Source organism: Phoca vitulina, unplaced genomic scaffold (genome assembly GCF_004348235.1).
Source record: "Phoca vitulina isolate PV1807 unplaced genomic scaffold, GSC_HSeal_1.0 scaffold36, whole genome shotgun sequence".
Taxonomy (NCBI): Eukaryota; Metazoa; Chordata; class Mammalia; order Carnivora; family Phocidae; genus Phoca; species Phoca vitulina.
The window spans coordinates 525,784-540,398 of NW_022589739.1; the positions used below are offsets into that span (position 1 = coordinate 525,784).

General features: G+C 53.3%; 2 protein-coding genes across 3 annotated transcripts in view; both read left to right on the forward strand.

The window, feature by feature from the left end:
* Nucleotides 1-806: 806 nt before the first annotated feature.
* The window catches only part of USH1C (USH1 protein network component harmonin), a 45,659-nt gene continuing 31,850 nt past the window's right edge, over nucleotides 807-14,615 (forward strand). For both annotated transcript variants that reach the window (XM_032427208.1, XM_032427209.1), the window contains exons 1-4: nucleotides 807-928; nucleotides 8,595-8,662; nucleotides 10,101-10,244; nucleotides 10,375-10,513. In XM_032427208.1, the coding sequence (XP_032283099.1) occupies nucleotides 893-928; nucleotides 8,595-8,662; nucleotides 10,101-10,244; nucleotides 10,375-10,513 (387 nt within the window). In that variant the 5' untranslated portion in view covers nucleotides 807-892. The remainder of the gene's footprint in view (nucleotides 929-8,594; nucleotides 8,663-10,100; nucleotides 10,245-10,374; nucleotides 10,514-14,615) is intronic.
* On the forward strand, nucleotides 13,659-14,252 carry LOC116646457 (60S ribosomal protein L34-like). The gene is made up of 2 exons (XM_032427210.1): nucleotides 13,659-13,844; nucleotides 14,085-14,252. The coding sequence occupies exons 1-2, from the start codon at nucleotides 13,659-13,661 to the stop codon at nucleotides 14,250-14,252; spliced, it is 354 nt and encodes a 117-aa protein (XP_032283101.1).

Here is a 14,615-nt window from a genome sequence, read left to right on the forward strand (position 1 = left end):
CACACCTATTTTTATCATCCCTCTTCTGACCCCCTCTTCCCTCTCAGTCTGTCCCAGGCTTGATTCATCATTGTCTTCACACCCCAGCACTAGACCTAGGAGGTGAACAAACTCTGGTTGAATTGAATCAAATGAACCAAATGGGGTCTGAGCCCTGGGTAAATGTCAGCAGTAAATCAGGTTGTCCCTGCCACGGACGTGTGTGTGTGTGTGTGTGTGTGTGTGTGTGTGTGTGTGTGTTTGGAGTGGGATTGGGCTAGGGAGGTGGGAGGGGGGGAAGTCGGTTCCGGAGGGACACTGCCTGCCACCCACTGGTTCAGGCCTCTGTGGACGTAAGACACAGCCTCAAGGAATTCACAGATCAAAGATTTCTTCCGACTGGGAATAAGCCCATGGAGAAGGCTACTATAGAATGTACTCTGGAGGTGAGATGGCTGGCAGGGGGCGAAAGCCTCAGGAGCGCGCAAATGGGCCTCTATTTGTGCATCCATAGATATCCCTACCCACCGTTGTGAGAATCTCGGGACCTCTTCAAAAAAGTATTCTGACCCCCACAAAAAAGTCTCAAACCTCTTGCCCACGCCTCCCGAGATCCTCTCCCTCAACCGCTTGTGTCTGGGGATCATTCCAAAGGGAGCGCCCGCCTGGAGTCCAATCACCGCCACCCCACCGACACCACATACACGCACTCCAGGCCCTTTGCTCCGGCGTTGTCGGTGGGAGGCGACAAGCTTCAGGACCGGAGTCTCGGGCCTCCCAGCAGCCCCGCCCCAGGCCCCGCCCCCACCGCTCCCAGGCCCCGCGGATCTCCGCTGCGGTTCCTGCCGGCTTGGGGCGGCTGCGCATCCGAAGGGGCGAGTTGTGCAGCGACGCGGCTCGATCTGGCCCAGCCATGGACCGGAAGGTGGCTCGAGAATTCCGGCACAAGGTCAGAGCTGCTAGGGACCCCTCAAGCGTTCGGGACCCCTCAAGCGTTCAGGACCCCGGAGTCCTGGCAGACTGGTGGGAGATGGACATAGCCGGCGCCCCCCCCTTCCAGCCCGGCCTTAGGCCTGTGAATGGACTGGGACCCCTGAGGGTTGTTTGGTTTCCAGCAGGGATCCCCAGTAAAATAAGGGTGGGGGCACTAGGACTCCAGGCGTAGTAACCCATAAACCGATCTTCAGAAAGTGTCCTTTCTCCTTCCGCCTTCCAGGGCTGGGACTTCTCTGGGCTTGGAACGCCTTCCTGCCTTGGCCTGAGACAGGACGCTTCTCTGACATGCCTCATAGTGGGCAAATCCCAGCTCCTAGTGCCCCAAGCTCAGGGCTGTTGGAGCATATGGAGAGGGTATGGGACCGCGTCGGAGAGGTGGGGGTTGGTGGGAAGGGAAACTGGTGTCTCTCTCTGTCCTTTGACCTCAAAAAAAAAAAACAAAAAACAAGTTAGAAGCACTTTAGGGAGCCCCCGCTTCAGGGCATTTCTTAGGGCCTGAGAAGCAGCTGAGGAACTGGTGCTGACCAGGGGGCAGTGGGAGGAAGGGAGGAAGTAGGGAGAGTCAGCCAGAGTCATCAGACAGAGCCACATCTCCCCTGGTGTGTCCCAATAAGGCACCTCAGGGATGGTCCAGGATTCTCAGAGGCCCTCACCGAAAGCTACTGGATTTCACCCAGGGCATTTCCAGAACTGTTTCCAGAGCTGTGCAGGAGCTGCTGAGGCCCTGAGGCCAGAGAGGACCATTGGAGGTAACCCAGTGGACCTCCCCACCAGGACTCAGGATGCTTCAGAGCCCAAGGGTGAGGCCAGGGTCTCTAGAGCTACCCACAGGCCCTGCTTGAGGGACAGGTGACTGGGTCCTCGACACCCTCACATTGCCCAGAGGGGCAGTGTCTTTAGACCGAGCCAAACTTCTTCTGAGGCCTGAGAGGGTAGAGCTCAGGGTGGCAGGGTCAGGGTGCTTAACCCCTCTCTCCCCACAGAGAGGCCCAGGGGAGCCAGAATAGCCAGCCAATGTGGGGGGCACAGGAGCTAAGGGCCAGGGGGCAGTAATTCATCTAATAAATGTATTTTGAGTACTCATTCTGTGCTAGAACTCATCTGTGTCCTCATATTGCTGGCTGGGCAGGTGGGCGGCAGACCTCACACTAATAATTACCCATGGCTGGGTGCTGAGTGTTGGAGTCAAGGTTTGGTGGGGTACAAAGGGGGAAGCTCATACTGGCTGAAGTCTCCTAAAAAAGAGGCCTTGGGTATTCTAAGAGTGAGAGATAGCTGGAAGTTCAGCGGGAGTTTGGGCGCTGGCGAATAGCAAGGGGAGCACAAGACGGTATCCACCAGGGCATCCTGTTGCACAGGGAGGTGAGGAGAGAAATTTCAGCTGCTGAGGACATTTGGTGAGTGTAGATTTCAGACAACCCACTTTGAAGGAACACAACCTCCCATCCCCTCCCCCAAGACTCAGGCTTGAATTTCAGTTTCCTGCCCCTGGGCAGAAAGTAACATCAGGTCCTCTTTCGCCTTTTCTCTATGGGTACTAGTCTTTGCCTCTTTTTTGAGAATTACCTCTGGGGTCCCCGGTGTCTGCGCCCTGGAATTAGCCTCTGTTTCTCTTCTCCAGGCCCTGCAGGCTCCAACGGGCCTCAAGCCTCTGTGTTTCCACTGCCCTGCTCTTCCTCATCACAAGAGTCATTACCTATTAATGCCCCTGCGTGTGCAGGCGGGGCAGACACCAGGCTGGGCAAGGCCCCGGGCTGGACTTTGTGCCCTGCTGCTTCCCAGACAGCAGCAGCCTTGCCCTCCCAGGTTGGAGATCATCTAGGAACTGGGGGGAGAGGACAAAGCAGCAGAGGATACACATGGGAGCACACAGCCATACTGGGTGAAATTTACAGCTCCTGTTGATTGCTTTCTAGCTGTCCCTTGCTTAGCGTTGCAGAGCACATTTACCCCTGGGGAATGGTTTGTAACCTAAATCTTTAGTTGTTGGAGGTAGCATGACAGGTGGCATATTGTCATGGAACGTGCTATGTGGCCTTGAGCAAGTTATTCACCTCTCCATACCTCAGTTCTTTGATTTGTTAAATGAGGATAACAATAATATTTAGCTAGTAAGGTTCTTGTGCGTGTTGGATGAGGTCTACATGTGCGTAGGGAGTTTAAATAGACCCTGGCATTTAGTGAGTCCTCAACAAATCCCATTGTTGTTGTCTATTATCTGGGGTTAGGCAGAACTGGGGTCAAATCTTAGCCCTGCCACTCACTGCCAGTGAGACCTTGGGCAAGTCATTTAATCTCTCTGAGCTCTCGTGGCCTCAGCTGTGAGATGAGCTTCAGAGTGCTTACCTCACTGGACCGTTAGGACTAAATAGGAATTCAAGGACTGGCTAGTCTGGGCCTGTAGTAACCGTTTGGTCCACAGCCCCCTGCAGATACCTGCACAGCGTCCTGTTGGAGGAGCCAGTAGGCTCCAGGCTGGTGAGTAGAGTCTGTTCCTCTGGGCTGATGCAGTTTCTCAAGGACATCAGCAGCACTTGCAGGTTCTTCCCAGGAACAGCCTTGGGCCAGGATACCAAGGAGTGGGGAGGGGAGCATCAGAGACTAAGCCTCTTCCCTGAAGATCCAGATTTTCTAAAGAAGGCTCCCCCTCTGCTCACTGCACCTGCACGTTGCAGGAACTTGGTTACTCATTTGCTCAAAAAAGTTTTTATTGCCTGGTCAACAATCATGCATTTATGGATATCTGTAGTGTACCCTGGCCAAGGCCAGGCCCCTGGGGTGGGAAGAGGGGATAAATAAGGAGGTCAGAAAGAGCCCCTGCCTTCCAGTGTTTTGCTAATCGTGCATGCATGCATGTAATAAACGTTGACTGAGCTCCTAATATATGCCCAACAGTACTGTAACCATTGAGTAATAAAACAAAGTCCCTGGCTCCTTAGTGGGGAAGACAGACAGTTAACAAGTAAACCAGCACAAGTATCATAGAACACAAAGTAGTGACAAATGCTATGAAAAAATAAACTGGGGTGAGAGGAGAGAGAGCAACCGGATGGTAGTCAGGAAGGTCTCTCTGAAGAGGTGATATTTGAACAGACATCCAGAAAGAAGTGAGGGAAAGAGCCATGGGAATATATATGGAAGAACATTCCAAGAAGAGGGAACAATAAGGCCCTGCCTTAGGAACAGCAGATACGGTGGTGTTTCTGAGAGGAATTATGGATTGAAGAGTAATGGGGGATGGATGAGAGTGGGGTGGGGGCCTCGAAGGCCTTGGTCAGGACTTTGGGTTCTTAGAGTGATGGGAAGCCAGCATTTATTTATTTATTTTTAAAGATTTTATTTATTTGACAGAGACACAGCGAGAGAGGGAACACAAGCAGGGGGAGTGGGAAAGGGAGAAGCAGGCTTCCCGCCGAGCAGGGAGCCTGATGCGGGGCTCGATCCCAGGACCCCGGGATCATGACCTGAGCTGAAGGCAGACGCTCAACAACTGAGGCACCCAGGCGCCCCGGGAAGGCTGCATTTAAAAGGGATTGTTCCGAGTGCTGGTAGAGAGCAGACTGAGGGGACCAGGAGCAGAAGGCGGACCCCAGACAGGAGGCTCCTGCAGCAGCCCAGGCCAGAGATGGGGGCTTGGACTAGCATGAGGAGTGGTCAGACCCAGAACTCAAGAAAAGGTAGATCTGACGGGCTCTGCTCATGGTCAGCTGTGGGTGTGGGGAGAGAGGCATCAAGAGGGAGTCTACATTTTGGGAGGAGCAGGTTGGTGGGGACAAGAGGGGAGATGGCAGAAACCAAGAGCTCCATTTTGAATGTTTTACGTTTGAGATGCCTGTTCAGCCATTAAGCAGAGAGGTGACTAAGAAGCCGGTAGCTGTGGGAGTCTGAAGATGGTAGGGGGAGATCTATGTTGGAGCCCCAGAGAGTTCTCGAGGAATAAATGGTAGTCAACCCCCCAGACTGATGAGGTCACTTAGGGACATGGTGCAGATGAAGAGAAGGCCCAGGACAGAGCCAGAGCACCCCACCCTTTAGAGGAGAGAACGAGGAGAAGGAACAGCAAGTGAGGTAGGAGAAGCAGGGGAAGGAGGGCATGATCAGCTGTGCTAAGCACTGGGTCAAATGCCACCAACTAGCTAGCAGGACACAAGTGTCTTGAAAAGATGAAGAATAATAAAACAAGAGTCGAATATACCCAGTACTACCCAGGATGCATGCTATGAAGGCCTGGGAGGAAGTGTGGCTGGATCCATTCATCCCACCAACATTTATGAGGGCCCAGGATCAGCCAGCTGCTGAGAATATAGAATCTGTATTCATTTATTCTCACTCACTCATTTAGTTAAATAAAATCAAAAAACACTGAGAACTTACTATTTGCCAGGCATTGTGCCAAGCATTTAATGATTATTAACTCAAGGAATAATTAAAAAAACAATGCTTAATCACTCAGAGAAGGATGAAAGCTTATGAAACAGGTACTTTTATCCCCGTTTTACAGATGAGGAAAATGAAGCAGAGAGAAGTGCAGACCCAGGTGGGGAAGGGGCTTGTTGGCCTCGCCTGGCGCACTCCTCCCAGGCCTGGGTCTGGGCCACACACAGATGAGGGGGCAGACGGGAGAGTAAAGAGAGAACGTACAACACAGCTTGGCAAGTGCCGTGGCAGAGGTGGGAACAAAGTGGTGTCACCTGCACAGAGAATGACAGGACAGGCATTGTGGGGGAGCACGAGGGAAGGCTTGACCAAGGAGAGCTGATGTTTGAGGTGTCTTGAAGGTGGAGGAAGAGCTCACAGAGAGAAAATGCTGCCGGCGCCACCAGCAAGAGCCAGTGTTTCACACCAGCCAGGGTCGAGGCAGCATGCGGCTCAGCCAAACGGGAAACTGAAGAGAGTTTTATGAAGGGCAGGGACACAGGAGCCAACAAGGTGTGGTAACGGGGCCCGGGGGGTGCAGAGGAGGCCAGGTGCTCCCGACGGGGCAAAGGAAGTGGTGGGGGGGGGCAGCCATGGCTGCCCAGAGAAGCTCAGACCTGCGTGTAAGATGATCCAGCAGAGAGCGAGCTGGGGAGTCAGAGCCCCATTTCCTTTCTCCTCAGGCCCTCTCACCCCCGGCTGGGTGTCAGAGGGCAGGGAGCCCAGGCAAAGCCTCCTGGGACACAGGGCAGCACGGAGAAGGCTGCAGAGTGGGTCTGGGGGCACAAAGGAAGAAATGCAGCACACATTTCCGAACCCTGGAAATCTTGGAGCCCTGGGCACTCTTTGTATCTATTCACTTATTTAATCCCCACAACAGCTTGAGGAGGGCAGATGTTCCTCGGGTGGAACAACATGCATTATTTAATTTGTTCTTGCTTGCTTTCTCGCTGGCTGGCTGCGTGCACACGTGGAGTTGTATTTGCATGAGCTGAATGTTGTTTGCTTCCCCCCCCCCCCCCCCCGTGCGTGCGGCTGTCCTGAAGGGCCAGTCCAAATGGAGGAATGCTGGGAAATGAGGCTGGATAGGGCCCCCCGTGCGTGCGGCTGTCCTGAAGGGCCAGTCCAAATGGAGGAATGCTGGGAAATGAGGCTGGATAGGGCCCAAGGCTAAACCCAGAATTTGCCTCAAGTGCCCCAGACAAGGGGCCTGAACCCCCCTCCCCCCACCATATAGACTGATAGCAGAGAGCCCACTCAGCCAGAGAATGCTGCTACGGGACGGAGGGGATCAGACACAAGGTGGGCCGGGAAGGAGGGATTGAGATGATAAAGTCTTTATAGGTGGTGGGCTCCTTTAGGGTTTCTGTGCCCATATCAAGAGAGATCCAAGAAAAGGAAAAGCTTTTTTTTTTTTTTTAAGATTTTATTTATTTATTTGAGAGAGAGAGCACGAGTGGGGGCAGGGGGCAGGTTGGACTGGGGGCTCCATCCCAGGACCCCGGGATCATGACCTGAGCCAAAGGCAGATGCTTAAACCGACTAAGCCACCCAGGTGCCCTGAAAAGGAAAAGCTTCTTAAATCTAATTAAAAAAAGAAGACACAGTGTCTTACACACAGTAGGTGCTCAATAAATGTGTATTAGACAAACCCATACAAAAAGTTCTATCTGGTAAGTGGATACTATGTGGTGGTTAGGAAAAAGGCAGAGGTTTTGGAGCCAGCGGGCATGAGTTGGAGTCTCCGCTCTGCTGCTTCTTTGGGCCCATCTTTCCTCATCTGTCAGGTGGGGATGGTACTATCCATGCACGTCAGAGGTTTGTTGGAATGTTAAAGATAATTCACGTCAAGTTCCTCAGACACGGTTGGCAGTCAGTAAGCGAGAGTATGGCCTGAATGAGCGAACAAGGAGCCGTCCAAGGACCGGCTTCAGGGAGCCCCTGCTCTAGGGTGCTTTGTGCCATTCTCCTGACACCTGGCGCTCGGTGTAAAGCCCCTGGCACACAGTAGGTCTCCAACAGCACCGTGCCATGCAGAGGCGCAAAGTGCCCACTGGTGTCTACTGAATGATGAACGCACTCCATTTGCTCTAGTCTAGAGCCTTTCTTCTATCCTCTTGGCTCAGCCCTGGGTCACCACCTTCCCAACACTCCTCAGCACATGTCTGCCACAGCCTCCTGGATCTGTCCCTCTTAGCTCGGTTCCAACTGGTCACAAAAGAGTGGGTCACAGACTCATGCAAGACTGCCCTGCCTCCTCGCACCTGAACGCTGCCTTCATTTAAGGGGAGTCCGAGCCCCGTCTTGTAATGTCTTTCCTGACCATGCACAGCTCAGAGCCTCCCCACCCGCCTCCCAGCCTGAAGCTCTTCTTGCCCTCTTACTCAGTCTTGGGCTAAAGAGAGCCAAGGATACGGAGTGTAGAGATTCACACTGCACTGTCCCAGGGAGCGGAATTTGGGGCTTCTACCCACCAGCTCCCCTGGGATTGAGGTGCTAATGAAACAGCTCCTTACCCTGACCTTGGAGTCCCAGCCATTGACGTCAGCAAACTTGAAATGATGTAACTTGACTCTCCCCCTGGGGGGAAGCGGGGGACTGAAGGGGCCTAGAGAGGTGAAGGAGTGGCCAGGAGGCTGACTAGTGGACAGAAGTCGGGGCCAACCCAGCCTTGGCCAGGCCAGGACAGGGCGGAGTTGCCCCTAGCATTGGTGACCCAGAAGGACGGTCGGGGGCTTCTGGTGGGTGGGATGTGCTATCTGAGTGAGTGGCCCAAATCCTTTCTGAAAGCAGTTATCCAGCACTACAGCCACCATCAGGTAAGACAATGGGCTTCTTCCAGACCGGGGCGCTGACCCTGGCACGGCCACTCTAGACCCTGGTGACATGGCCACGGGGGTGAGCAGCAACACTGCCGCCGTGGGGGTGCATCACTGTCATGGGAGGGGCACGTGTGTGCGTATGAATGTGCGTCCCCCTGGGGATGAGGTTCAGCCTGGCCAAATCCGGATGTGCAGAGAGACTCTTGTGGCCACATTGGGGTGACCTGCATGTGGCTCATGGGGTCAGAGGACCAGCCTGGCCCTCCTCGTGCAGCCCCAGCCCTGTAGAGATGCTGGGGAGTGGAGGTGGCCTCCCCCTCCCTGGGGTCTGCTACGGGCGTGCTGGGCCTAGAACTAGAATTCTGCCCTTGGGTTTTCTAGGTGGATTTTCTGATTGAAAATGATGCAGAGAAGGACTATCTGTATGACGTGTTGCGGATGTATCACCAGTAAGTGTACGGGGTCCAGCTCCTATGGACCACCCGGGTACCCCTGTCTATAGGGAGCCCTGGGATGGGTTGTTCTGAGACGGGAACCTCCCCTTCCCATCCTGGGGTGCTCTGGGAGGGGGGCAGATGCTCAGTGGGAATCAAATGGACACGCCGTTCACTTGCCTTAGCAAATATTTACTCAACTACTCAGTACATGCTCTGTGCTAGGAGCTGAGGGTACACGAGTGAACACATCAGCCTGGTCGCTGCCCCCAGGTTGCTCGTAAACCAGTGAGGGAGGCTGTCAAGTAGCCAGATAGGCTCAACAGAATATGATCGCTGAGATAGAACAAGAAATACCAGCTGCCCCCAGCCGCACGTCCGATCTGTCACTTGTCATTCACCTGCTTCTTTATTCATTCAGCATGCATTTCTAAGCTCCTACTGCTTGCTGGAATATGGAAATGAATAAGATCTACTTTCTTCCTTCAAGTAACTCGTGGCCTAGTGGGGGGAGTATACAAACTCTACAAACACAAAGAGCTCTAATAGAAGTTGCAGTAAGATAACTGCTAAGGTGAAGTAAAAGCCAGATGTGAAGAAAGGAGTTTTGCTTCCAATCAGGGGGGAGGGAGGACCAGGAAGGCGTGAGCTAGGTTTTGAAGGATAAGAAGGATGTTGATAGGTGGAAATATCAGAGAAGGACATTCCAGGCTGAAGGATCAACATGAGCACAGGTGCAGAGACATGAAAGCACAGGGTGCAAATGGGAAGTGACAAGTAATGTGGGGGAGTAGAACTCGGGGCACACAGAGACCATGAACAGCCACGAGCCTAGAGCAGCTCCGTAGAGAGTCATGGAGGCCCTGAGCCTGCCGAGGAGCATGGATGGTGGCCTCTGAGCAGTGGAGAGCCACTGAAGGGTTTTGAGAAGGGGAGTGACTTACATTTAGAAAATATTAGACGAGTGTGAGCAGGTCGGTGACAGCTGGAGAAGTGCAGGCCGGAGATGCTGAGGGTCTGAACGGGATGAGGAGTCACGTGAGAGATACTATGAGGGCAGACTTGACAGAGCTTAGCTGCGGAGCAGAAGTGGGGGACCAGGGTACAAGAGGGGTTACCAGAATCTCCCACGAAGTTTCCTGACTGGAAAGATCCTGGGCTTCAGAATTAGGCAGAGCTGAGTTTGAATCCTGGCTTGAGTTCATCTGTAGAATGGGTTAACAATCCCTACCTCGCCAGTTTCCCTGTGACATTTAATGGGAAAGAATGAGGCTCTTATGAGGCACTTGGCCCAGAGTTAGGGGCTCTGGGCTTTTCAGGAGCGTTCTCTCCATTTCCAGGGCGTGGACCCAGTGGGTGGGGACCCGGCCTGGGACTGCTTCCTCTGGGAACCCTTGGGTGTCAGAAGCCATGGCCATGGGTGAGGCTCCAGGTGTTCCCCGTGTCTCTGCAGAACCATGGATGTGACCGTGCTTGTGGGAGACCTGAAGCTGGTCATCAATGAGCCCAGCCGCCTGCCACTGTTTGACGCCATCAGGCCCCTGATCCCGCTGAAGCACCAGGTGGAGTACGACCAGCTGACGCCCCGGCGCTCCAGGTACCGAGGGCGCCAGCAGGAGGCAGGGGTGGGAGAGGTCAGCTGGGATGGACAGGGTCACTCACTACTGGATGGGTCAGTGGTGGCAGTCAGGCCAGCACTGGGCCATCACTGACCTCTCCTGTGGCAGGAAGCTGAAGGAGGTGCGTCTGGACCGTCTGCACCCCGAAGGCCTCGGCCTCAGTGTTCGTGGGGGCGTCGAGTTCGGCTGCGGGCTCTTCATCTCCCACCTCATCAAAGGCGGTCAGGCAGACAGTGTCGGGCTCCAGGTGAGCGAGCAGAGTCCAGCGGAATGGGGGGTCAGGGCCTCAGGCTTCCTGCCTCCCCGCAGAAAGAGACTTTGGGGGAGGAAGAGGCTGACACATCCTGACAGATTTGCTTCAGGCCCATAGAAATCAGGCTGCAGGCAACTGCCTTTTTTCTTCAGTCACGCTGGGAACCTGCCTACTGCGTTTCACCCCCCCGCCCTTCCCAAAGGAGGAGCATAGTTATGTCCTGGCACCTGAAGCTTTGGATGTGTGGCCTTTTACTGGAGGGGGAAAAGGAAATCCCAGTGTAGTGTGGTGTTTAAGAGCATAGACCCCCAGAGCCAGACTGTCCTAGCTTTTCTATTCATGAGCTATGGGACTGTGATGAACTTACTTAACCCCATGCCTCAGTTTTCTCATCTGTAAAATGGGGATAATGGTAACACTCCCTATCTCATCAGGTTGTCATAAGGAATAAGTGAATTCGTATTATAAAGGACTTATGAAAGTGCCCAACACATAGTGCTATGTGTTTGTTAAATAAGCAGAGACGGAGATTTAATAAACCCCTATAGTATGCCAGGCAACGTGCTCACAACTGGTTCTCATATCATCCCCATCTTACAGAGTTAATAGTGGCTCAGAGACTTGACTAGAGTCACAGGCAGTAAGTGGCAGAGTCAGGATCTGAACCCAGGTCTCTTGACTGCCAAGCCCAGGGATGTCTCTTCAGCACCCCAGGTGCCTCTCCCTTGGGGTCCCACACCTCCATGTCTGAGCCGAGATGGGCCGACCTCCAGATCTCGCTCCTGCTGGAGCCCAGAGCTGTGTTTTTGTATGTCCAGATTGAAGAGGCCCTCCCAGCCCCCCCTCCCCCAAAGCTGCCAGCATGTTTGTTATCAGGCTGCCAAGACAGGGGCTTCAGGGGGCTCGATTTATGGTTCAGACCCCGTGGAGCGGGAGGTGGTTAGTGGGAGCTGACAGACATTGCTTTGTTCTAAATCCGTCTCACCGCTCGCCAGTGGCAGCTGAAATTTCAGCCACTTCATTACTCCTCTCCTGTGGGGCACATTTTCCAGCCCAGAAACACAGCCAGAGAAAAAACATAATGAGCTCCTCTCTTGGACCGAGGCCCTCTTTTTTTTTTTCCAAGGCAAACTCGCCTCCTAGGACAAGCATTTCTCAACAATGCCTCCATGACTGGGGACATCGGGGCATTTTCATGAAACTTAGAGTTTTGCCTTCCCACCTGTTTCTCAGGCTTATAAACTGTCTTCTCTTTCTTGGGCTGACAGGCTCATCTGTCCTTTGTGCCCCTGTCCCTCAGATCGTCATTTCATTGTGGCCTTCGCACAAAGGGCCTTTTGCAGGGCTCCACGCTGGAGCGAGAACGAGAGGAAAGCTGATAGTGTAGCCTGAGCCAGGGGCTGTGTGGGAATCATTCTGACTGGGGTCCCAAACAGGTTCCCTTTAGGAACAAGACAGGGAACCTCACTCAGAGGAGCTTGGGCAAAACGTCTGCCTCCATTCGCCTGTCTGGGGTTCATGTTTCTGGGAAGCTCTCATGCCTGAGATCTGAAGACAGGAGAAGATTCTGGAAGGCAGGGGAGAGACATGTTCAGACACAGCCTGGCTGGACTGAAGGCCCTGCTGATTTGACCTGTTTGGTTCACCTACTGGATATATGTTAGGGTTTTTTTTCGGGTGTGTCCTGTCAGAAGCTAGGCCCTCTGCTCTGCACAGCGTGCTCTGTCATCCAGGGCTAGAGGATTCTGTGTGCCTGGGTTGTCCCACCCATAAAATGGGCAGAGTAATCTCTGCCTTTCCTATGGGACTTGAGGTCCCCTGTGACAGGTGGCAAGAATCCAGAGAGGACAGGATGCGGGGAACTGTAGCCAGGCTTGGCCAGGTGCCCCTCCTCTCTGCTTCCAGATGCCCAAGAGACAACGCTTGTTGTCAGTAGGGGAGACCTGACTTCAAATCCCAGCAATGCTGTACTAACCAGGTGACCTTGAGCAATTCACTTGCGTTCTCTGAGCCTCGGTTTCCTCACTTTGATTAACAGAAACAAAGTTGCTGTAAAAAATGGGTGCAAGGAGTGCCTGGGTGGCTCAGTTGGTTAAGTGTCTGCCTTCGGCTCAGGTCATGATCCCAGGGTCCTGGGATCGAGCCCCACATCGGGCTTCCTGCTCAGTGGGGAGTCTGCTTCTCCCTCTCTCCCTCTGTGCTCTTTCTCTCTCTCAAATAAATAAAATCTTAAAAAAAAAAAAAAAGGTGGATGCAAGGAGCTAGCCCAGCTGCTCTCCTCACATGAGGTGTCCCCAGAAACCAGAGAGTTCTTTAGTGAGCCCCTCCCTCTGGCACCTTTTTGAGCCCCTTGCCACTCTCATCAGGTCCCTGAGAAGATTGGGGTCTGTGCTGAGGTGTGGAAGGGAAGCATTCAGGTGGCAGCTTCAAGAATGTTGCTCTGTAGGGATGTTGGAGACGGTGGGAGTTGGCCTAGCCGAACCCCTCACAGGCTGTGTACCTGCCCGGCTCCCGGACCCCACAGAGTCAAGTTGTGTCCCCCACATGTACCAACAAGTCCCCAAAGGACAGTACATGTGGTGTGAGTGAAGCCGCCAGCTGGCTTGGGCTGGCCTCAAGCTGAAGAAGAGGGGCATCCAAGATCCAGTCCCTATTTTGCAGCTAATGGCCATGTGACGTTACACAAAACATCACCTCCCTGGGCCCCAGTTTCATCTGATGTCTGAGGATCCTTCTAGCCCCGCAGCTATGAAGTGAGGAGTTTCAGGACTGATCCCCAGAGCCAAGGCTCTTGGAAGGGCCCACAGCAGCCTCCAGCTCACCACAGATTTGTGACCAGGCTGACCCTGCAGGCCCGTGAGCCCCTGTCTCTCCCAATCCAGTGAGGCCTAAAGTCCTGCAAAGAGGGTAGGAGTATTTAGGGCTCGGCTCGACGAATGATAACAATAGTGACTATGTACTGATTACTGATCGTATGCCAGGTGCTGGCAGGCTTTACACGGACATGCTTGCTTAATTCTCACAGCAACCGGAACATTTCCCCAGTTTACAGATGAGAGGAACTGAGGTTCAGAAAGTTCAAGAGACTTGCCCAAGGTCCTTTTTCCTCTTCTGGGGACAGCACCCATAGGCATTCCGAATGCTCCAGCGTTTGGCATATCGTCGTAGGCTTTTCTACCGTACAATCTCGAACAAAATGAGACCATCTCGAACTCCTGCTAATAGAATCATTTACCTTCAGACCCAGAAGGTTGGGAAGGCTCCAAACTCCACATGTGGCATGTGCCCAGGCCACCTTCGAGGAGTTTGTGCTGTGACGCCTACAGTTCTTTTTTTTTTTTTTTAAGGTTATTCATTTATTCAAGACAGCGAGAGCAGGAGAGAGAGTGAGAGAGATTGAGAGAGCGAGGGGGTAGGAGCAGAGAGAGAGGGACAAGCAGATTCCGTGCTGAGCGCAGAACCCGATGCGGGGCTGGATCTCAGGGCCCTGAGATCACTACCCAAGCCGAAAGCAAGGGTCGGATGCTTAACTGACTGCACCAGCCAGACGCCCCGACACCTACAGTTCATAGGAGGTTGTCTAAGGTTAAAAAAACACATCAGCAGGGCTGATGGTGGTTCCATGCGTGCTAAATGTGTCTGTGACGGGATCAAGCAGGCTTTCCTTATCGAAGAGCAGAAAATCGTTGTGAAAGTGCTGGAGACACAAGCACAGAGTCGGAAAGCTAAATAAAAAATGAAGATTTTTTTGAGTAATAAAAATTTTAAAAAGAGAACTGCCCAAGGTCGTTCAGCTAATAAGAGTAGAAGCAGGGGTGGGGCGTCTGGGTGGCTCAGTGGTTGAGCATCTGCCTTCGGCTCAGGTCATGATCCCAGGGTCCTGGGGTCGAGCCCAGCGTAGGGCTCCCTCCTCGGCGGGGAGTCTGCTCCTCCCTTTACCCCTCACCGCGCTCTCGTGCTCTCTCTCACTCTCTCTCTCTCTCTCTCAAATAAATAAAATCTTAAAAAAAAAAAGAATAGAAGCGGGGGTTTGAATCCAGGTCATCTGATGCCAAAGCCTTGTGTTTATTCACTGTTCTTTGCTTACTCCCAGCAT

Excerpts from the sequence above, each read along its gene's own strand:
- LOC116646457 (XM_032427210.1), top strand. The coding sequence starts at position 13,659 with ATGCTCCAGCGTTTGGCATATCGTCGTAGGCTTTTCTACCGTACAATC. Across the intron at positions 13,845-14,084 it reads TTTGTGCTGTGACGCCTACA|TTCATAGGAGGTTGTCTAAG; the intron begins GTTCTTTTTTTT and ends CGACACCTACAG.